The 19822-nt window shown below is 40.5% G+C and overlaps 2 protein-coding genes across 13 annotated transcripts in view; one reads left to right on the top strand and one right to left on the bottom strand.

Annotated features, from left to right (window-relative positions):
* Positions 1-426, bottom strand: part of NMNAT1 (nicotinamide nucleotide adenylyltransferase 1) — a 28229-nt gene extending 27803 nt beyond the window's left edge. For 3 of the 7 annotated variants that reach the window (XM_067719598.1, XM_067719608.1, XM_067719642.1), the window contains exon 1: positions 268-340. The gene's annotated coding sequence lies outside the window, so the exon portion shown is untranslated. Of the gene's footprint in view, positions 1-69; positions 90-192 lie in introns of those variants that run through there. The other 4 variants (XM_067719618.1, XM_067719650.1, XM_067719625.1 and 1 more) reach the window with 4 other exon arrangements.
* Positions 352-10814, top strand: LZIC (leucine zipper and CTNNBIP1 domain containing). Of its 6 annotated transcripts, XR_010939145.1 has the most exons (10): positions 352-436; positions 1063-1222; positions 5162-5266; positions 6339-6474; positions 6809-6907; positions 7966-8034; positions 8564-8659; positions 9056-9137; positions 9631-9813; positions 10507-10814. XR_010939145.1 is itself a non-coding variant. In XM_067719675.1 (9 exons), exons 3-9 carry the CDS (start codon positions 5166-5168, stop codon positions 9687-9689), a joined length of 642 nt encoding a protein of 213 aa, XP_067575776.1. In that variant the 5' UTR covers positions 352-436; positions 1063-1222; positions 5162-5165; the 3' UTR covers positions 9690-10038. The 6 variants fall into 6 exon arrangements, 5 of the variants coding, with proteins under 5 accessions (XP_067575776.1, XP_067575815.1, XP_067575807.1 ...); XM_067719675.1 differs by lacking the exon at positions 10507-10814 and having other exon boundaries at positions 9631-10038; XM_067719706.1 differs by lacking the exon at positions 10507-10814 and having other exon boundaries at positions 402-436; positions 1067-1222; positions 9631-10038.
* The last annotated feature ends 9008 nt before the right edge of the window (positions 10815-19822 follow it).

Genomic DNA, 19822 nt, shown 5'->3' with positions numbered 1-19822 from the left:
AAAGAAAAGTGCCCCGCCAAGCCCAAGAAGCCTCTAGAAAAGGATTTTTTTTCCCCAGGGTGCACTCACTTGTTCCAGAGGCAAATTTACCGAGGTTTTCGGTTCCACAGAGAGAAACAGAAACAATGAAGGGGCAAGACTCCCTGTTCCAAACTTGAATGTGACCTAGCTTCAGGGACAGTTGTACCTTACCCTCAAAGACCCTAAGCAGTCCTGAGCTGACTCCACCAGAGACGGGTTTTTCAAGAGCTCTGTGAGGTGACTTACCTCCTCCTCAGGGCGGACCAGCCCGAGCTCTCCGAGAGACGCTCCGCAGCCCGGACGCTAATGAGGGTAACACCCGCGGCCGCGCCCTCATTGGCTCCAGGAGGCCGGAAGTGCGTGCGTCTGACGGAAGTGCTCCTCTTCTACGCGTCCGCCGAGCGGGGCCCCTCAGGTAGGCGGGGCCCCTGGCTCCGAACTCTGGGACCGAGTGGTGGGTGGAGGCGGAGAAGGGACCCCGAGGGCCTGAGGAGGTGGTTCGGTTTCTGGTCGGGAAAAGCGGAAGAGTTTCGGAGGCAGCGGATTCCCGGCGACCTCTGGTGGCAGTCGGGCCTAGTCGAGCCGGCCGCCGCACGACCCAAATGCGGGAGCTTCATGTTCCCCGGTGGGAGATGGGATTTGGGGCTGTGATCGGGGCTGCTCCCTGACCGCTGACTCCCTGTCCGGATGGTTGAGGTCCAGACGCTGCTTACTTCCAGCCGGGAAAATGTATGCGCTCCTTTTCCGTGGTTTTGGATATGACAACTTCCTTCAAGGCAGATCCGGGTGCGGGGTTTACCTGAGTAACACTCTCGGCCTCACTAGAAAAAAACCTCAGAAAGACTGCCAGAGGCACAGTCGCAAGAGAAAACGGGTTTCTCCCCCCTCCTCCACACCCCTTCCCGCCCCTATGATGTCGTCCTAGAAAGAGAGGGTGTGTTTCAGTTGCAGGCTGCCCAAGTGGCAGTTACTGGGACTGCTTTAGGTATACGTTTATGTATAGTAAATAAAACCACTTTTTAATGGTTTCCCTTTTCCCAGCCAGCTCCACCCCCAGGTGGTTTGAACTTTGAGCCTCTTATAGTCCTGATGAACAGTTTCGCTTTCCTCAAGTTTAAGACACTTGGAACTTCAAGAATTGGAGGTTTATGCAATTTGAGACCGGTCCGCACTGAGCAGAGTTCAGAGGATTAAGAGACAGGTGAGCATGAATGAGTACCTTAATTCTCAAAAATTAAGTTTTTGGGCTTCCCTGGTGGCGCAGCGGTTAAGAGTCCCCCTGCCGATGCAGGGGACACGGGTTCGTGCCCCGGTCCGGGAAGATCCCACGTGCAGCGGGGCGGCTGGGCCCATGAGCCATGGCCGCTGAGCCTGCGCGTCCGGAGCCTGTGCTCCACAACGGGAGAGGCCACAGCAGTGAGAGGCCCGTGTACTGCAAAAAAAAAAAAAAAAAAAAACTTACAGTTTTTGAAGAATAATTTTGCAGTTTCGGTAAAAGGTGCACCACCTTTATTGAATACTAGGTGGGGCCCGTGAGTTAATCTTTCTGGGATAAATCTCAAATAATGTAGCATGAGGGTAAGGTTTTTAAAGCATCTTCATCTTCTCTGAAATTCATTTAGAATAGCTTTACCTCCTTACAGTACGTTGTGCCTTTATACAGTTCATTCAGTTATCGAATATGTAGTCTGTATTAAGTGCTGAAGAGGCTAAGAAAGGAATCAGACCCATTTCTGCTCTCAGTTTACAGTCTGGAGAGGAAGACAGACAAATAAACAACAAGCTATGATGAAATCACATATAATTCAAGGCAGACATAGTGTTAAATGGAGACTAAGACGTAGAATGCCGTGGCAAAAGCAATCAATTATCATTATTCATTTACCATTTATTTATTCAATACCTTCTATCTGCCCAGCATTGTGCTAGACGCTGGTGTATAAAGAAAATGTAAAATCCCTACTCTCAAATAACTCACAATGTAGTGATTGGGAGGGAACCAAGGAAGGCATTATGGAGAAGGTGAAACTTGACCTTGAAGGATGGATGACTTGGCCTTGATAAGTAGAAGAAAATGCAGGCTCAAAAGAGAAGGATGAGGACTTCCCTGGTGGCGCAGTGGTTAAGAATCCGCCTGCCAATGCAGGGGACACAGGCTCGATCCCTGGTTCAGAAGATCCCACATGGTGCGGAGCAACCAAGCCTGTGCGCCACAACTACTGAGCCTGCACTCTAGAGCCTGCACGCCACAACTACTGAGCCCGAGTGCCTAGAGCCCGTGCTCCGCAACAAGAGAAGCCACCGTAATGAGAAGCCCACGCACCGCAATGAAGAGTAGCCCCCACTCGCCACAACTAGAGTATGCCCATGCACAGCAACAAAGACCCAACGTAGCAAAAAAAAAATGAGTAAAATTTTTTTTTTTTTTTTTGCAGTACGCAGGCCTCTCACTGTTGTGGCCTCTCCTGTTGCGGAGCACAGGCTCCGGACGCGCAGGCTCAGTGGTCATGGCTCACAGGCCTAGCCGTTCCGCAGCATGTGGGATCTTCCCGGACCAGGGCACAAACCCGCGTCCCCTGCATCGGCAGGCGGACTCTCAACCACTGCGCCACCAGGGAAGCCCTAGCCAGTCTTTTTTTTTTTTAAAAAAAAGAAGGATGAGCTTCTTCTCTGTCCCTTTAATCTTGCCTCAGGTAGTTTCTTGGCTACTCCTCCCTTGATTAGCAGCTATTCAGAATCCACCCTTTGGAACTCAGGGAAGGTCTCAAAGGCTGGAGTCTTACCTGTAAGAAATGGTGGACAGGGAGTTCCCTGGTGGCACAGTGGTTAAGAACCTGCCTGCCAGTGCAGGGGACACGGGTTCGATCCCTGGTCCAGAAGATCTCACATGCCGAGGAGCAACTAAAGCTGTGTACCACAACTACGGAGCCTGTGCTCTAGACCCCATGAGCCACAACTACTGAAGCCCGTGCTCCACAATGAAGAGAAGCCACCGCAATGAGAAGCCGGGGAACCCCAACAAAGAGTAGCCCCTGCTTGCAACAACTAGAGAAAGTCGGTGTGCAGCAATGAAGACCCAACACAGCCAAAAATAAATAAATTTTTTTTAAAAAGAAATTGTAATAACAAAAACCTTATTTCTGATATTAACAAAAAATACAAGATATCTAAGAACACCCAGTGTTTAAAGCCTTTGTGAATAAAATAATACTTTTTTTTAAACTAGAGATCATAAAAGAAAGCTTTGATAAGTGGAGAGATATATTGCTTGATTGGAAGTTTCAAATTTTAAGGATACAGATTTTCTCCATATTAATTTTAATGTAACCCCTGTCAAAATTTCAACTGAGGGACTTCCCTGGTGGTACAGTGGTTAAGAATTCGCCTGCCAACGCAGGGGACACTGGTTCGAGCCCTGGTCTGGGAAGATCTCGCCCATGCACTACAGCTACTGAAGCCCGCGTGCCTAGAGCCCATGCTCCACAACAAGAGAAGCCACCGCAGTGAGAAGCCCATGCATTGCAACAAAAGGTAGCCCCTGCTCGCCACAACTAGAGAAAGCCTGCGTGCAGCAACGAAGATCCAATGAAGCCCAAAATAAATCAATAAAATAAAATTAAAAAATTTCAATTGAATTTTTTTTGGAATTTGTCAAAATGATTCTTAAATTCATCTAGAAGGGAAAATGTACAAGTATAGTCAAGAATTTTGGGGAAAAAAAAAAATAATAGAGCCAACTCCTTATCAGTCATCAGTATACACCAGCTCTAAAGCTATAATAATTAAAATAGTAAAGTAATGCCTTAGGACCAGAATATTATCAATGAAACAGACTTGAGTCTGTTTCTATTGAGTCTCAATTAAAGGTAGCATAAATAAATACTAGTAAACAGTGTTGGGGCAGTTGGCTATCCATTTGAAAGAAAATAAAAGTTAGATCCCTACTTCACAGCATTAACAAAAAAATAGTATATTTTTGGGAATTCCTTGGCAGTCCAGTGGTTAGGACTTGGTGCTCTCACTGCCGTGGGCCCGGGTTCAGTCCCTGGTCAGGGAACTAAGATCCCACAAGCCCCATGGTGCAGCCAAAAACAAAAACAAAATAGTATATTTTAAAAAATCTTGAGATGGTCAGGACTTGCTTTCATGGGACACAAAACTAAGAAAACATAGAGGAGAACATAGATTTGGCCATTAAAAATAATAATTTACCATAACAAAAAATGCCATAAATAAAATTTAAAGCCAGGAGACAAGAGATAATATTTGCAACATAATTGCAAGGACTTTATATCCATGTTATATAAATCAGTAAGAGAAAGATAATCCAGTAGAAAAATGGGCACATTTCCAAAGAAGAAATTCACATCAAAAGTTGTTCATTGGGTTTCCCTGGTGGCGCAGTGGTTGAGAGTCCGCCTGCCGATGCAGGGGACACGGGTTCGTGACCCGGTCCGGGAGGATCCCACATGCCACGGAGCGGCTGGGCCCGTGAGCCATGGCCGCTGAGCCTGCGCATCCGGAGCCTGTGCTCCGGGACGGGAGAGGCCACAACAGTGAGAGGCTCGCGTACCACCAAAAAAAAAAAAAAAAGTTGTTCATGCCCACAAGTCATTAGGTAAATGCACCTAAAGACCAATAAGATAATACTAGGAGTATTCTGAGTCCTGGAGTGTACTTATTAAGAATGAAAAAGAATGTTAAAATGAATCTTGTAAAGCAGAGTCACGCCTGATCTGTTTCTTTATAAATCTGTATTTTCATCTATCAAATATGTTTAAAGTAAGATAGACTAATAGTTAAGACTTCTAATTAATTTGTGAATTCAATTAAGAAGACTCCCAGGCATTTTTGTGGGGTGTTACTACTATATGCGTTTCACCTTTTATATATAAATTGAGATTTTTTTTTGCACGACAATCTTCCCCACACCTGTAGCTCAGAAAGAGTATAGCCAATTTTTTTTTGGCTGTACCACGCAGCATGCGGGATCTTAGTTCCTAGACCAAGGATCGAACCAGCACCCCCTGCAGGGTAAGCGCAGAGTCTTAACTACTGTATTGCCAGGGAAGTCCCCACCACTTTTTTTTTTGTGTGTGTGTGTATAGCCTACTTTAAATTGCTTTATTGTTCTACTTAGTAAAATGGCTTCCAGAGGAAAGACAGAGACAAGCAAATTAAAGCAGAACTTAGAAGAACAGTTGGATAGACTAATGCAGCAATTACAGGACCTGGAGGAATGCAGGTAATAGTATAATTGTGTGCTGCTATGCTGTAAAATGGCTTTTGTCTCCTGCAGCTAGATTATAAGCTCCATGTGTGCAGGCCCATGTGTGATTTTGGTTTCCCCTGTAGTGTTCTTCACAGTGCCTTGTCTGCTGGAGAAATAAACTCAGTACTGGCTTTGGAGTTAAAAAGGCTGGAATACTGAAAGTATTTAGATTAATTTCAAAGTGAATGTGAACTTGGGCTAAATATTTAACCACCTTAAGTTTCCATTTCCTTGAGTATGAAATGGAAATAATAACACCCATCTTGTCTTCAGTATTTGAAGTAGCCCTGCCTGGTATCAAGCTGAGAAGGTACTGCTTGAACTTCTGGTGTGTCTTCAGCCTTAACTGCTCAAAGAAATAAGACTGCTCATTGCCTTTTTAACAACCTGGAAAGACTATTGTAACTATTGCAGATGAGGGAACAACACAATGCTTGGCCCAAAGTAGGCACTAGATAAATTGGAGCTGTTTTGTAGTAAATGTTTAACAAATGGCTTGTTTGGAGTACTCAGATGGCAAGTACTGCATTGCTGTTGTGTTTCAAGGTGCATAAAATTTTACCTACCATTAATGATAATGATGGTAATAATAACAGCTATTTATTAAGTACCTATTATATGCCAAGTACTTTCCATATTTCATTTAATGCTCATAGCAACCCTATAAAGTAAGTACTATGATTATCTACAGCTTATACAATAGATAAAAAAAACTCAGACTTGGCTAGTCAAATATCTTGCCCAAGGTTATACCATTGATTCAGAGACTGCTTAAAAGGAAGTTATTATGTGGTTTGTTTGTTAAGTATGTCTCATTTTGGTTTAAAAAAAAAATAAGAAAGTGTAATTGTCAGAATTGCAGGAAAACGCCCACACTAATGTCTGAACACATCCATCATTAGTATTTTGATATTTCCTTTCAGCCTTTTTCCCCCAGGATATTTTTTGTATATATATGTATCTGAAGTCTTAGTGTATAAATACTACGATTGTTTTTTTCTTTTGGAACTCTATATTTTTCTATATTATGTTCACTGTACTTCAGAGAGGAACTTGATACAGATGAATATGAAGAAACCAAAAAAGAAACTCTGGAACAACTAAGTGAATTTAATGATTCACTAAAGAAAATTATGTCTGGAAATATGACTTTGGTTGATGAACTAAGTGGAATGCAACTGGTAAGCATAATTTACTTACATTGGTGACACAGTTTGGTTTTTGTTGTTGTTTTTTTCCAGTAAGTATATTTAAGATAGAAAATGTACCCTTTTTGGGGTTTAACTTCTAGAGGAATGTCTACTTATGGATAAAACAGCATTTGCTTCCAGATCTTCATCTAGTTATATATTTGACTCCAGTGACATGCATAGAAATAGCAAATGGATACTAAAGTTGTAATACTGTTTGAGGAACAAAGAAGACCTATTAAGAATTGAAGACCTATCAATCAAATATTGTAATATCTGCTTTGTTGGACTGTTTTGGTTAGTTTTCACCTTCTTGTATTTCTAGGCTATCCAGGCAGCTATCAGCCAGGCCTTTAAAACCCCAGAGGTCATCAGATTGTTTGCAAAGAAACAACCAGGTCAGCTTCGGACAAGGTTAGCAGAGGTAAAGTTTCTTTAAATTGATCCAGTCCCTGTATGTATTTCTTTTCTCAGCCCAAGAATTTGCCCATTATGTTATTCTAAAGTTTAAAAATTGGTCATTTGAAAATGTACAACACCAAGAGTGAACCCTAGGGACTTCCTTGGCAGTCCAGTGGTTAATACTCTGTGCTCCCAGTGAAGGGGGCCCGGGTTCAATCCCTGGTCAGGGAACTATATCCTGCGTGCCGCAACTAAAAGAGCCCGCACGCCGCAACGAAGACCCGGCGGAGCCAAATAAATAAATAAATAAACAATTTTTAAAAATAAATTAATTACATTTAAAAAACAAAAAGAGTGAACCCTAATGTAAAGTATGGACTTTGGGTGATTACGATGTGTCAGTGTAGGTTCATCAGTTGGAACAAATGTACCACTCTGGTGGGGATGTTTATAATGGGGATACTATGCATGAGTGAGGGCAAGGGGTATATGAGGAATCTCTCTACCATTTGCTCAATTTACTGTGAACCTAAAACTGCTCTAAAAGATAGTCTATTTCAAAAAACTAGTCAGTTGACTTTAAAGCCACAACCCACAACTAGGTTTCTGACAAAATTAGTCCTTTGAGCAGTGGTTGTTGATAACAAATAGAGGTTTAACCAGCATATGGCAGTTTAAATTGCTACTGACTGCTTCTGCTACAACTCCACATTTAAAGTTTTACTATTTATTTCTGGAGCTCTGAATTGAAATCCCATCTAGCATTCATTAGCAGCCATGCTTTATGCATGTGTGGCCTTTCCCATCTAAGAATTTCAAACATCTTTATAAACCTGACACTTAAGGAAGTCTGTTTATAGACTTGAATATAGTTAAGACATTAATAAGTTATTTGCAGCCATTGGTAACTTAATAGCATAGTGGTTAAGAGCATGGATTTGGATCAAACTGTTTGGATTTGTACCCCTGTTCTACTGTGGACGTATGTGACGTTGGGGAAGTTATTTTCTTCAACCTCTTTTTTTTTTTTTTCTTCTTTTTTCTTTCTTCGGCCGCACCATGCGGCATGTGGGATCTTAGTTCCCCGACCAGGGATCGAACCCGCGTCCCCTGCATTGGAAGGCGGATTCTTTACTACTGGACCACCAGGGAAGTCCTTCTTTAACCTTTTTTTGTGCCTGTTTCCCCATTTGTAAAAAGGCAGTAATGATAGTCCCTACCTCTTATGGTTGTTATGAGGTTTAAATGGAGTAAAATGTGTAAAGCACATAGAATAGTACCAAAGCATAGTACATGCTATCAATGTTTCTGGTGGTAGAGGTGATATTTAACCAAAGTTCCAGGAGATCTGTTACCAGTTGTCTCATTCAGGCCTTTAGACCACACTTCAGTTTAATGAAATAGAGTTCTTAGAGGATAGCTCCTCTTTAAAGAAGCTATTGACCTACTAATTCCTCAGTAGAGTTTATAACTAAGACAATGGTTATGATTAGTATCAAGATTTATTAGAACTGTGTAATAACATTTCTATCATGTTTGCCTTGAGTTGTTTCTATAGTTCTTTATAATATTAATTGGTAGAGGACCTTTTCTTTAAAAAGTACATCTGAAAAGCTTGATTTTATGCAAAGAATGCTTTTAACTTAAATACCATATGCTTTGCGTTCATCTATTACAGATGGATAGAGATCTCATGGTAGGAAAGCTGGAAAGAGACCTGTATACTCAGCAAAAAGTGGAGATACTAACAGCTCTCAGGAAACTTGGAGAGAAGGTACTTGTATTTAATTTAATATATTAGGTATAAAGAAAAAGTGTGAAGTATTTGGTATAGAATTTCTTGATCTGTGATTTAGTTTGTGGTCCTAAGACTTTTTTTTTTTTTTTTTTTTTTTGCGGTATGCGAGCCTCTCACTGTTGTGGCCTCTCCCGTTGCGGAGCACAGGCTCCAGACGCACAGGCTCAGCAGCCATGGCTCACGGGCCCAGCCGCTCCGTGGCCTGTGGGATCTTCCCAGACCGGAGCACGAACCCGTGTCCCCTGCATCGGCAGGCGGACTCTCAACCACTGCGCCACCAGGGAAGCCCCTAAGACATTCTTAACAGTGATTCCTAGAGCCACTTTGTTCACATTTGAACTCAGTCCTTTGGGTTTTGTTCTGTTTGTTTAGCTGACTGCAGATGACGAGGCCTTCTTGTCAGCAAACGCAGGTGCTATACTCAGCCAGTTTGAGAAAGTCTCTACAGACCTTGGTGAGTACCCTCGTATTTCTGAAAGCTGGACATGAATTACTGCTCTAGATTGACAGATGGCACGGGTGAGATAAAATGATGGCCTTTCTTGAGTTTAGAGGTGAAACCAGAATTGTTTTCTTTATAAACCGCTTTTTAATGGGTTTGTTTTCCAATACTATTTAATTAAAAATAATCAAATTAATATAGCCTAATGCTTTAAAATATTTCAGCTAAATGTAAATATAAAAGTAAACTAAAATGTTACATGTTCTATTTCATACCCTAATTAAAGTAAGTATTTGTAACCAATAAATTGCCCTATGTGGCTTAGTTGTTTGTGCAGGGAAGGAAATTGTCGTGGCAGTGGGGAGGGTCAGGGATAATGCGCTGATAATAAAAACTCGTTTCATTTTCTGTTTTATCATCTACGTGATAGATTTTCCTCTCTTTACCTGGAACTATAAATGCATTTGAAATGACATTTCTGTTTATTATGTGTCTTTCTCCTTAGGCTCTGGCGACAAAGTTCTTGCTTTGGCAAGTTTTGAGGTTGAAAAAACAAAAAAATGACATGGTGTGAAAACTTAGGACATTGATCGCATTCTTGTTGTAAATGGCATTTTTCTTCCGGGGATTCTGAGTCATGGCAAAGAAGTCAAGAGATTCATGAAGTGTATTAATAACCTAAGAAAAGGTGACAGAAAAACATACTTAAGGCTTTTGTTTATGCCCTTCGTCATTGTGCTTTGTGTAGGGGTACCCACTTCTGTGATCCTGGACTTGTTGGGATGGAGGGGCTCACTGGACCTTATTCATTATGATTTGTCTGTTTAAGAGAAAACAAAATAGTGTCTCTGCCTGTCTTTATTGAGCCTCCTTGTTTTTAGATGCTGGTAGTAAATGAAAAGATGTGAACTGATGATTCTTTTCTGCTCATAATTTATCCCCACTTGTTGGAGTAAATAATGTAGCAACATCAACAGACCTCATATGTGTTCACAGAACTTTAGAGTTCTGAGTGATCTTAGAATCATTTTCATTTTACAAACAAGGAAAGTAAGGCTCAGAAAGAGCAAGTGACTTTCTTAAAGTCACATTAGAGACAGAGCTGGGAATAAGACTTGGGTGTCCTGTCAGTTTAGTGTCCATTGAGTTTTATTTCTTTATTTTGTGCTGCTTTTAAAAAATAATTCCCACATATCGGTATAAGTCCGTATTTATGAAAATTCAATGTCCCCAAAAAAGTTGTCACTGAGTGACCATTCCCCAGCCCGTAAGCTCTCAGTATGAATGGTGCCCATTGTGTCTCTGAGTTTTGAGCTTGGAACAATGGGAGCCCTGTTGAGAGTCTCCTGAAGTAACTTAACCTCCTGCGTTGTTTCACCAGGGAAGCAATTGGAAGTGGCAGCTCGAGGCCCTCCCTGTGTGTGACCTCTTTGCTGAAACCCAGAGGGTGGTGACTGTAAACTACTATTTACTCTTCAGTTTTGGGAGAAACACAGAATAAGTTATGAGAAGAAGCCGGTTTCTCTCCTGAGTGTTTATGTCTCTCTGCATGCTCAGATATATAGATTTTTCCCATATGCATGTACGTCACCTTATTTCCTAGGCTCTGGCCACTTTATATTCTTTCACATTTTTCTCAATATTCTTTGTCTTTAGACTTTATACAAATTAAAAACATTTTTAAAGCTTCTTGTGTACTGTAAACTCTACTAGGTGCTCTGCCAACTGGACAAATTAGGGGACCTCAGCTACATTAATGCCTTATTTGGAACTTTTAATGGGTAATTTTTTATATATTGGTTTATGATGGTCACAAACTCGTTAAATTGTGACAAACTAAGAAAAAGCAAATTACCTGTTATTCATCTAGGGCTTTATGGTCAATCACCATTATTTCATTATTCTGTGTGTTTTTTTTAACCAAAGTGAAATTCACATGACCATTTAAAATTCATCATTTTAAAGCGTGCAGTTCAATGGCATTCAGTACGTTCACAGTGTTGTGCAATGACCACCATTATCTAGTTGCAAAACATTTTCATCCCCCCCAAAGGAGACCCCATACTTACTAAGCAGTCATTCCCTCCTCCTTCCAGTCCTCTAGCGACCAGTAATCTACTCTCTGTCTCCATGGATTTACCTATTCAGGATATTTCATATAAATGGGATCATATAGTATGTGACCTTTTGTGTCTGGCTTCTTTCACTTAGCGTAATATTTTTTAGTTTAATCCACATTGTAGTGTGTATCAGTACTTTGTTCGTTCTAATGGCTGAAAATATTCCCTTGAGTGGATACCACTTTGTGTTTATCCATTTATCTCTTGATGAACATTTGGGTTTTTTCCACTTTTTGGCTATTGTGAATAGTGCTGCCGTTATGAACGTTAGTGCCTAAGTATTTGTTTAAATATCCCTTTTCAATTCTTTTGGGTATATACCTAGGAACAGAATTACTGTTTGGGTTTTGTTTTAATTCATAGCAAGATTCCCTTCCAGTAGTAGTAAGACAAGGAAAATTAGGAATATTTTATATTTGAAAGAGGCCTAAATGAATCTGGAGTCCTTAATTTTGGTTTCCCTTAAACTTTCTGTAAGACTAACCTCAGTGAAATATTTTGTCATTAATCACATTAATATATTCATTTTGTAAGTGATGACTAGTACTTAATTTAAAATTAACCTTCGTTTCAAAGTGACCAGGTTTGCAGTGCCTAGCAAGACACTGTCAGTCATGGCCGTGTGACCTTTGGTAGATGACAATATATATATATATTTTTGGTGACAATATTTTTTGAGCCTCATTTTCCTCATCTGTTCAGTGGGGATCATAGGAGCTAACTACTACATAGGATTACCGTGCATTCCCCTCTCTTTCTTAATGTAGAAAGCTTTACATTGGGGTTAATCCACAATTTAATAGTTTTTTCAAGGGCCATATGATATGTTTATCACAAATTTGGTAACTTAGAAAAATAATTTGAAAAGTCTATACAACTATAGTTATTAAATGACTTGTAAACTATGTTCATGTTATGTTCATATTTTGCTATATTTAATCTTCTAGTTTTTTAGACCTCTTGGGAGGTCTCAGACTGCAATAACTAATGCTAAGGCAGCTTTTTGACATCCTTGGGTCAAGCTAATATTTTAAGGGAAAGAATTCCTGCATTTTTCAAAGAACTGGGGTTGCCGCAGAAATAAATTCCAATGATCAAGTGTCCAACCTGGCTGTTTAATGAAATCTAATAATTTAAAACAATTTCTCTTTCAGTGTTTTGCTTTGTTTTTATCGTGTGAGTGTTAAGTTAGGTAGAGGAAGAAATCAAGCAGTAAGAATGAGTTGTTTCCAGGAACGAGTTGGAGTTGGGACAGATGGGTTGTTAACTTTGGTCGATAGGCCTTTTATTGAAGACACTCAGCCAAAGAATGGTCATCTTAGGCAAAATAAAAGACTGTGCAAATCCACCATTGGAATAGTATCTTATTACAGTGACCGGTGGATAGTTTGAAATTATTACAGAAAAAATAAACCCAGACCATTTTGCCTAGAGCTTTTCAATCACTTTCCTGTCCACTTTTTTTTCTTGTCTTTTCATTACTAAGACCAAAGAACACTCTTCTTTGCCTCTCAAATTGTTTTTCAGCATTAATATGTAAATTAAAACTGTCAGCACTCCCACAGACCCCCGTGAACAAGCTGTATAATTGCTTCCAGTCTGTGTGGCCCTGGAATTGAAAAGATTTAGAAACTGGGGAAACTAGTACTTAATATTTTCATTAAGTTGCAAAAAGCAGGTTAGAAATATGGCTCTACTAGATATCACCCTAGAATATGGCCTTTTGACATCCTCACTCATTTTCTTTTTGAAAGCCCCTCTCCCTGCTCACACTAATAGCAAGGTGGAAAGACTGTAATGCTGAAAGGGCCTCAAACACAAGGGGTTAGTGACATTCTTAAGAGCTTACAATGCAAAATCCATGCTGTTCCAAGCAGAGGACCAGGAAAGTTGAGTGGTTTGAGGCTGTCAGTTGGTAGCTTCCTAACGCTTGGTTGTTTTCCTCTGAGAGCATCACATTCCTTACAGCCTCAGACAATGGACTACGATTAAAAATAAACAAGTAGGGCTTCCCTGGTGGTTCCCTGGTGGCGCAGTGGTTGAGAGTCCGCCTGCCGATGCAGGGGACACGGGTTCATACCCTGGTCCGGGAGGATACCACATGCTGAGGAGCGGCTGGGCCTGTGAGCCATGGCCGCTGAGCCTGCGTGTCGGGAGAGGCCACAACAGTGAGAGGCCCGTGTACCGCAAAATAAAATAAACAAGTAAAAAATATTTTCTATAAAGGAGGTCAAGGAGAACCACCAATTTCCTTTTGAGTCAAGAAAGAAGACAGGGACTTCCCTGGTGGTGCAGTGGTTAAGAATCCACCTGCCAATGCAGGGGACACGGGTTTGAGCCCTGGTCCAGGAAGATCCCACATGCGGAGCAACTAAGCCCGTGCGCCACAACTACTGAGCCTGAGCTCTAGAGCCCACGAGCCACAACTACTGAGCCTGCGTGCCACAACTACTGAAGCCCGTGCACTTAGAGCCTGTTCTCCGCAACAAGAGAAGCCACTGCAATGGGAAGCCCGCACGCCACAAAGAAGAGTAGCCCCCACTTGCTGCAACTAGAGAAAGCCTGTGCGCAGCAATGGAGACCCAACGCAGCCAAAAATTAATTAATTAAAAAACAAAAAGAGGAAGATAATGCTAGTAAGAGTCTTTTCTAAGATTATGCATCAGTCACAGGTCCTCTGTCCTCAGCTTCTGGCAACTGTGACTGAACTTCTGAAGCCTTCCCACAAGAACCTCTGATTTTGTGTTTCAGTCATAATTTCAATACCTGGTTTAAGAGTTTAAGTTATTGTAATTATGTCTGTTCATTCTAAAATGTCTTAGTTCAAGTACTATTTTTTTGTTGCTGCTAAATTGTCATATATATAAGAAGAGTTCAGTGATTTTTTTGGCTTGTATGAAAACCTGATTCTTTTAGGCCTGGCCTTATTCCTGCAATACTCATAAACCAGGCAGGCCAAGTTGAAAACTGAGGCAGTGACCCTCGATGATAATTTAAAAAATAGGTAATCTAGGTAAAAGTAAATATTTGGCCTGGATTAGGTTGTAAGTGATTGTCTTAATCCTATGGTTGACCATGTTCTTAGAAAATGTGGTGTTTATTCATCTTTAAAAAAAAATTTTTTTTTTCGGCCACGCCACTCGGCATGCAGGATTTTAGTTCCCTGTTCAGGGATCAAATGCATGCCCCCCTGCAGTGGAAGTGCCGAGTCCTAACCACTGGACCACCATGGAAGTCCCTTAAAAAAATTTTTTTTTAACTTAGCACCTCAAATTTTACGTCACGTTTATTCTAGGTCTTGGTAAATTATACCTTAGATTTGGTTTTTAAAGCTCTGAGCTTGTAAATCAACTATACTTCAATAAAAATAAATAAAAATTTTTAAAAAAGATAGCAGCCTGTAGGAGGCAATAAATCTGGCACCCTATATCAATGCTTGGAAGAGAGTCACCCACCGATCAGGAAAGTCCACTTTAAATTCATAGAAGCAAGAAATAAACTTCCATTGTGTTTGAACCACCAAAACAAACAAGACCTCTGAGCTTATACTCATTTATTTAAATATTTTGTTTCATATTTACTCAGGAGAGGAGCATTTGTAATTTTCGAGCAAACAGGCAAAATCTCAGCCCCTTAGCCTCAGCCTCGTGGCATTTCTTTTCATCCTGTCTTCCAGAACTATGAGTGGTTTATTCCTCTGCAAGAAAATACCATGAGCAAGAGTCCAAATAAAAGAGTACGTGAGACATACCTAAATCTACTTTCCATTCTCAGGAAGGAAAATGTGAACTCTGTCTTTAACTTGTGAGCCTGGAGCAGAAATGAGGGATGTGAGTGTGTGCTCATTCATGTGTGTGCCTCTCTTCTGGGAACCTGACTGCTCCCACAGTACTCTTACGACCTCCCACGGTGCTGCTCTTGCCAGAGAGGGAAGTTGATTGTGCCAGGTTAATTTTGTTACAATGAAGGCACTGGACAAATTGTGTACACTAGACCCTTTTACTTTGAAAAACTCAAAATGTGCTTTCCCTGGTGGGGATTAGGTCTTGAAAATGAAGAGAATGGGTTTTAGAAAAATCTTAACAACAATTACTGTGTGGAAGCAAGGAAAGCTTCTGTCTGCTACCTCTTCTGATTGTGACGTCATTTATTCTTTCATCAGGCATTTATTGAGTGCTGAGATACGCCAGACACATTACTTGGCTCTTTTTGGTTAAATTTTCTAAAATGGATATTGAATAGAGTCCTTTTATTAAAAAAATAAGACTCTTAAGTGTTTATATGGTTAATAGAAGTTTAGATATCCAGCTGCATCACCAAGAGGTTTATTTCACAATGATAAAATGTGTTTTAAATAGACCTACCCCTCCCTCCAAATTTGTCACTCCATCATAGTTAGCTGGATCCTTAGAAACATTATTTCAGATGTGTATTCACATATTATAAGGAAGATTACACTGGGAAATAATTCTGATCTGTACAATTTGATCTAAATGATCTCTTTCATCTATAATTTTTTACCTCATTTTAAAATCAATCTTGTAGGAAATTCCCTGGCGGTCCAGTGGTTAGGACTTGGCGCTTTCACTGCTGTGGGCCTGGGTTCAATCTCTGGTCGGGGAATTAAGATCCTTCAAGCCATGCAAAGTGGCAAAAAAATTAAAAAATAAAATAAAATCAATATTGTAAAATGCATATCTCACTAAAATACACTTGACCCTTGAACAACACGGGGGTTGGGGGTGCCCACCCTCTGCGCAGTTGAAAATTCATGTACAATTTGACAGCCCTTGGTATCTGCGGTTCCACATCCGTGGATTCAAACAACCACAGGTTGTGTAGTACTGTAGTATGTATTTAGTGAAAGAAATCGGTATAAATTGACCCACACATGCAAACCCATGTTGTTCAAGAGTCATCTGTATTTATGTTATTAAGTCATTTTGGAGAATATTAAATGGAAAGAAAGTGGGAATACTCCTGTAGGGGAGGAAAGATCTCTTTCCTCTTTTTGTGTTCTTAACTGGGACCCCTATAACAGAGGCAGATTAACAAGAGAAAAGCATACACATGTATTCACTGTAAGTGTTATGTGACATGGGAACCTTCATAAGGAAATGAAGACCCAGAGAAACTGTTAAATCTGAGTGCTTGTATGCTAGATTTGATGAAGGGTGGAAAGTCGTGGGAAAATGAGATAGAACAAAGGTGAGCTAAGTGTAAGAAACTGAGGGAAACTTAGCTAGATCTGTTTGTTCCCATTCCTTTCTGTCTCTTCTTTGAAGGTAAGAATGTTCCTTCCTTCCAGGTACTGGGGAGGGCACCTCTCACATGAGGGTTTTATGACCTGCTTCAAGGGAAGGTCGAAAGTCCTTACTACTCATGCCATTTCTCAAGTTCCATCAGCTTAAAATAGTCAATATGCCAAGGTGCCATATCATGGGGTGGTGTGTCCCCTGAACCCTGTCACTACATTTCTAATCCTAATTGTGCCACTCTTTTATACTTAATTTTGGACTCGTTTTGTCAAGTCACCTTCCAAATATTCATGTAGATATTTTGTGAAGAATAGTTATTAAATGGTTAAATGGCTTTGAAACTACAGTGTAAGGAACTGTACAAAATTAAATAATGCCACTTTCATTAAAATATTTAAAATCTTAAAATATACATTTTAAGAATACTAAATAAAATAGAGGCGTTGTGTTTGGTTTGACAAAGGGAAGCTTGTGTTCATATCTAGATATTTGAAATAACAGGAAATTAAGATCATAAAATATATTAACTAGGAGTACCTAATGTGGGGAAAAGCCTACAATTCTGTATCTCCTGTCTTTTCGTTTCCTGGATGTGAGATTAATTTACTTTTAAATTTCCTTTAATGACATAACTTGTGCTAAAGAGATCTTATAATAACCCAAGACATCCTAGTGAAAGGATGTTATTGGGTTTGTGGGAATTTGTGTGTTAATATTACAGTCTGTCTCAGCAGGGTGTCATTAGCAGCAGAAATGGAAGGCAAATTAAAACTAGTCCTTTTATCTTTTCCAGACACTGCAGCCCCTTTAGCATGCTGTTTCTATATGTCTTCTCTGAAAAGAAATTAAATGGAAATTGCGTGCTCAAAGTTGTTTTAAAGTCACAAGTGTCACCTGTATGCTTGCTTAAGGACTCCCTGCCTCCTCTTCTCTGTGAGCATGTCTTCTGCTTTCCTGAGAAAGCTTTTCCACTTATTAGTAAAATAAGTGTCCCTTTCTGTTCTGTCTGTACTTAGCCACCAATTAGTAAGATGGGTAGAAATGCTCCCATGCTGAGCATCCTGCTGGGGGCATGGAAGAGGCTGACACTACTTCATGATGTGAGCTATATGAGTGCCTTTTTATCTCCCAGGAGAGGTTCTCAATAGGTTTGGTCTGCCCCCTGGAGCCTGTAGCTATTTTAGTCTAACTACTCATTAAAGTCAATCTAAGATATTGCTAAAGCCTTTGGATTCTTCAAGTGCATTGCCTCCACTCGAATTCAGCTAAAAATAGTTCACTTTCACTCCCCAGAGCTGCTTCCAAGTTACATGAACTCTCCCCTCAGCCTCACACTCCACCAAAAATATTGATGTCCACAGCAAGACTAGCTTCGTATTAAAGACCCAGGACTATGGCTGTGAATGCATTCCTAACTGCAAGAATGGAAGAAAAGAATGAATCCCAGTTAAAGCTAAGCCCAAGAATGTGAGATAAATCAGGACTTTGGGGGGGGAAAACGGATTTGTTTTCCTCCCAAATAATAAATTTTTTAAAAAAGAAAAGAAAAATAAATGCAAAAAACCCTACCCCCCCAAACAATAAATTAAATCTAAAAATTGATGAGAGTACATAGCACTGTGCCAGACTCATGCATCATAAATTGAATGCCTGCTGTGCCATTCTAAGCTGATAATTCTAAGCTGATAATATTATACAGTTTTATATTCTGTCCGGTAAAGGCTTTGGGAAAATTAAAGCAATTGTTTGGGGGCTAAAGCAAGGTGGGTTAGGACGAAGAAAGCAACAGACTACCATGTATTTATTCTCCATCAAGAATGGAAAATGCCTTGATGATAGCTGCTTTGACATATTGGAGTATTACTCAACAATTATTTATTCAGACCTTCCTCCCTTGAGGTGGAATATACTTCCTTATCCCGCTGTTTGGGGCCTGGCAATTAGACTGAATTTGACAAATGGGCTGTTTATGGATATGACTCCTGGAGAGGTCTGCAATGTGCTTCCACAGTTTGTCTTGGTACTCTTGCTCTGCTGTTCATCATAAGAGGAATGTGCCCTTTGTGGCCTCTGGTTCAAGGAGAATGAGGACACATGGAGCAGACTTAATCCCAATCTACAGCTAAACCCTGTTGATCCCGGCCTGACCCAGCAGAGTCACAGTCAACCCACAGCCTGAAGTATACCCACACCAGGCAATTTGCACACCCCTGAACAAAAACCACAAATGCTTGTTAAGCCACTGAGTTTCGAGGTGGTTTTTTAATGCAGCAGTCACTTGCTAATACGCCGTTCTTATCCCACTTTAGTTCATTCTCCTTGCAAAAGCCATAGTCATCTATTTAAATACAAATCCAACGATGTCATATCCTTGTTTAAACCTTTTGGTGGTTCTCATTACTTTTGGGGATAAATACTGAATGTTTAGCATGACCTATGAAGTCCTGTATGATAGGGGCCTGACCTCTTTCCCCATCACTCTGCACTCCAGCCACCCGGCCTTCTCTCACAGTAGTTTGATCTCTCCATCCTCTCTTGCTTCCTCATGGCCTTTTTATGGGCTGGTCCCACTGTGTGCTATCCTCTTCTCCCCACTCTTTGCTTAGTTAACTCCTACTTATACCTCAAGTGTGAGCTTAAATATTATTTTCCCAGGGAAACTCTCCCTGACCCTAATGCAAGGTTAGGTTCCCAATTATATGGTTTCAGAGCCCATTGTGTTTCAGCTTTTGGCACTTAACTATAATTGCAATGAATTATTCAGGTGTATAATTCATTGGTGTATGTCTTATCCATCATGAGGGCAAGGACAGTATGTGTCTGATTTGCTGCTTTATCCCCTGCCTCGCACAATGACATGCGATTGGCTAAAGAGACTATGCTTGAACAAAAGCCAGGGGATACATAATAGTTCACGTGTGAAACGTTGATGAAGTTCTGAATCAGTTCAAATGAAAGGTCCCGTAAGAACTTAGAGGAAGGTAGTGTGAATATTGGAACAAGGTCAGAAAAAGACACCTGCAAAGAAAACACAGTCTCTTGTTAGTCACAGAGCCAGGTTAGTTACAGTAATAATGAGCGTTAGATCTCTAAATGTTATTGAATTAGAAATGAAAACTCCGATTGTAAGAGGAAATGTCATTAGCTGCCAGGGGATTGACAATTTGGAAAGGTTGCACTGTAGAACTACCAGTTAGTTTCAAACAAGTGGAGATTGTCCAAGAATTTAAAAGTAAGATCAAACTGTGCCTTTTTTGAGCTCTTAACTTTTTAAAATAGTGTCACAGCTTATGTAATAGGAAGAAACCGTTCTAGGTAT

The sequence above is a fragment of the Pseudorca crassidens genome, chromosome 2 (assembly GCF_039906515.1).
Source record: "Pseudorca crassidens isolate mPseCra1 chromosome 2, mPseCra1.hap1, whole genome shotgun sequence".
Lineage (NCBI taxonomy): Eukaryota > Metazoa > Chordata > Mammalia > Artiodactyla > Delphinidae > Pseudorca > Pseudorca crassidens.
This window is presented reverse-complemented; position numbering and strand designations above follow the sequence as displayed.

Bases quoted from the DNA above. Each gene is read 5' to 3' on its own strand.
- LZIC (XM_067719675.1), top strand. From the start codon at position 5,166: ATGGCTTCCAGAGGAAAGACAGAGACAAGCAAATTAAAGCAGAACTTA. The intron at 5,267-6,338 runs GTAATAGTATAA...ACTGTACTTCAG, and splicing joins CAGGACCTGGAGGAATGCAG to AGAGGAACTTGATACAGATG. The intron at 6,908-7,965 runs GTAAAGTTTCTT...GTGGGATCTTAG, and splicing joins TTCGGACAAGGTTAGCAGAG to TTCCCCGACCAGGGATCGAA.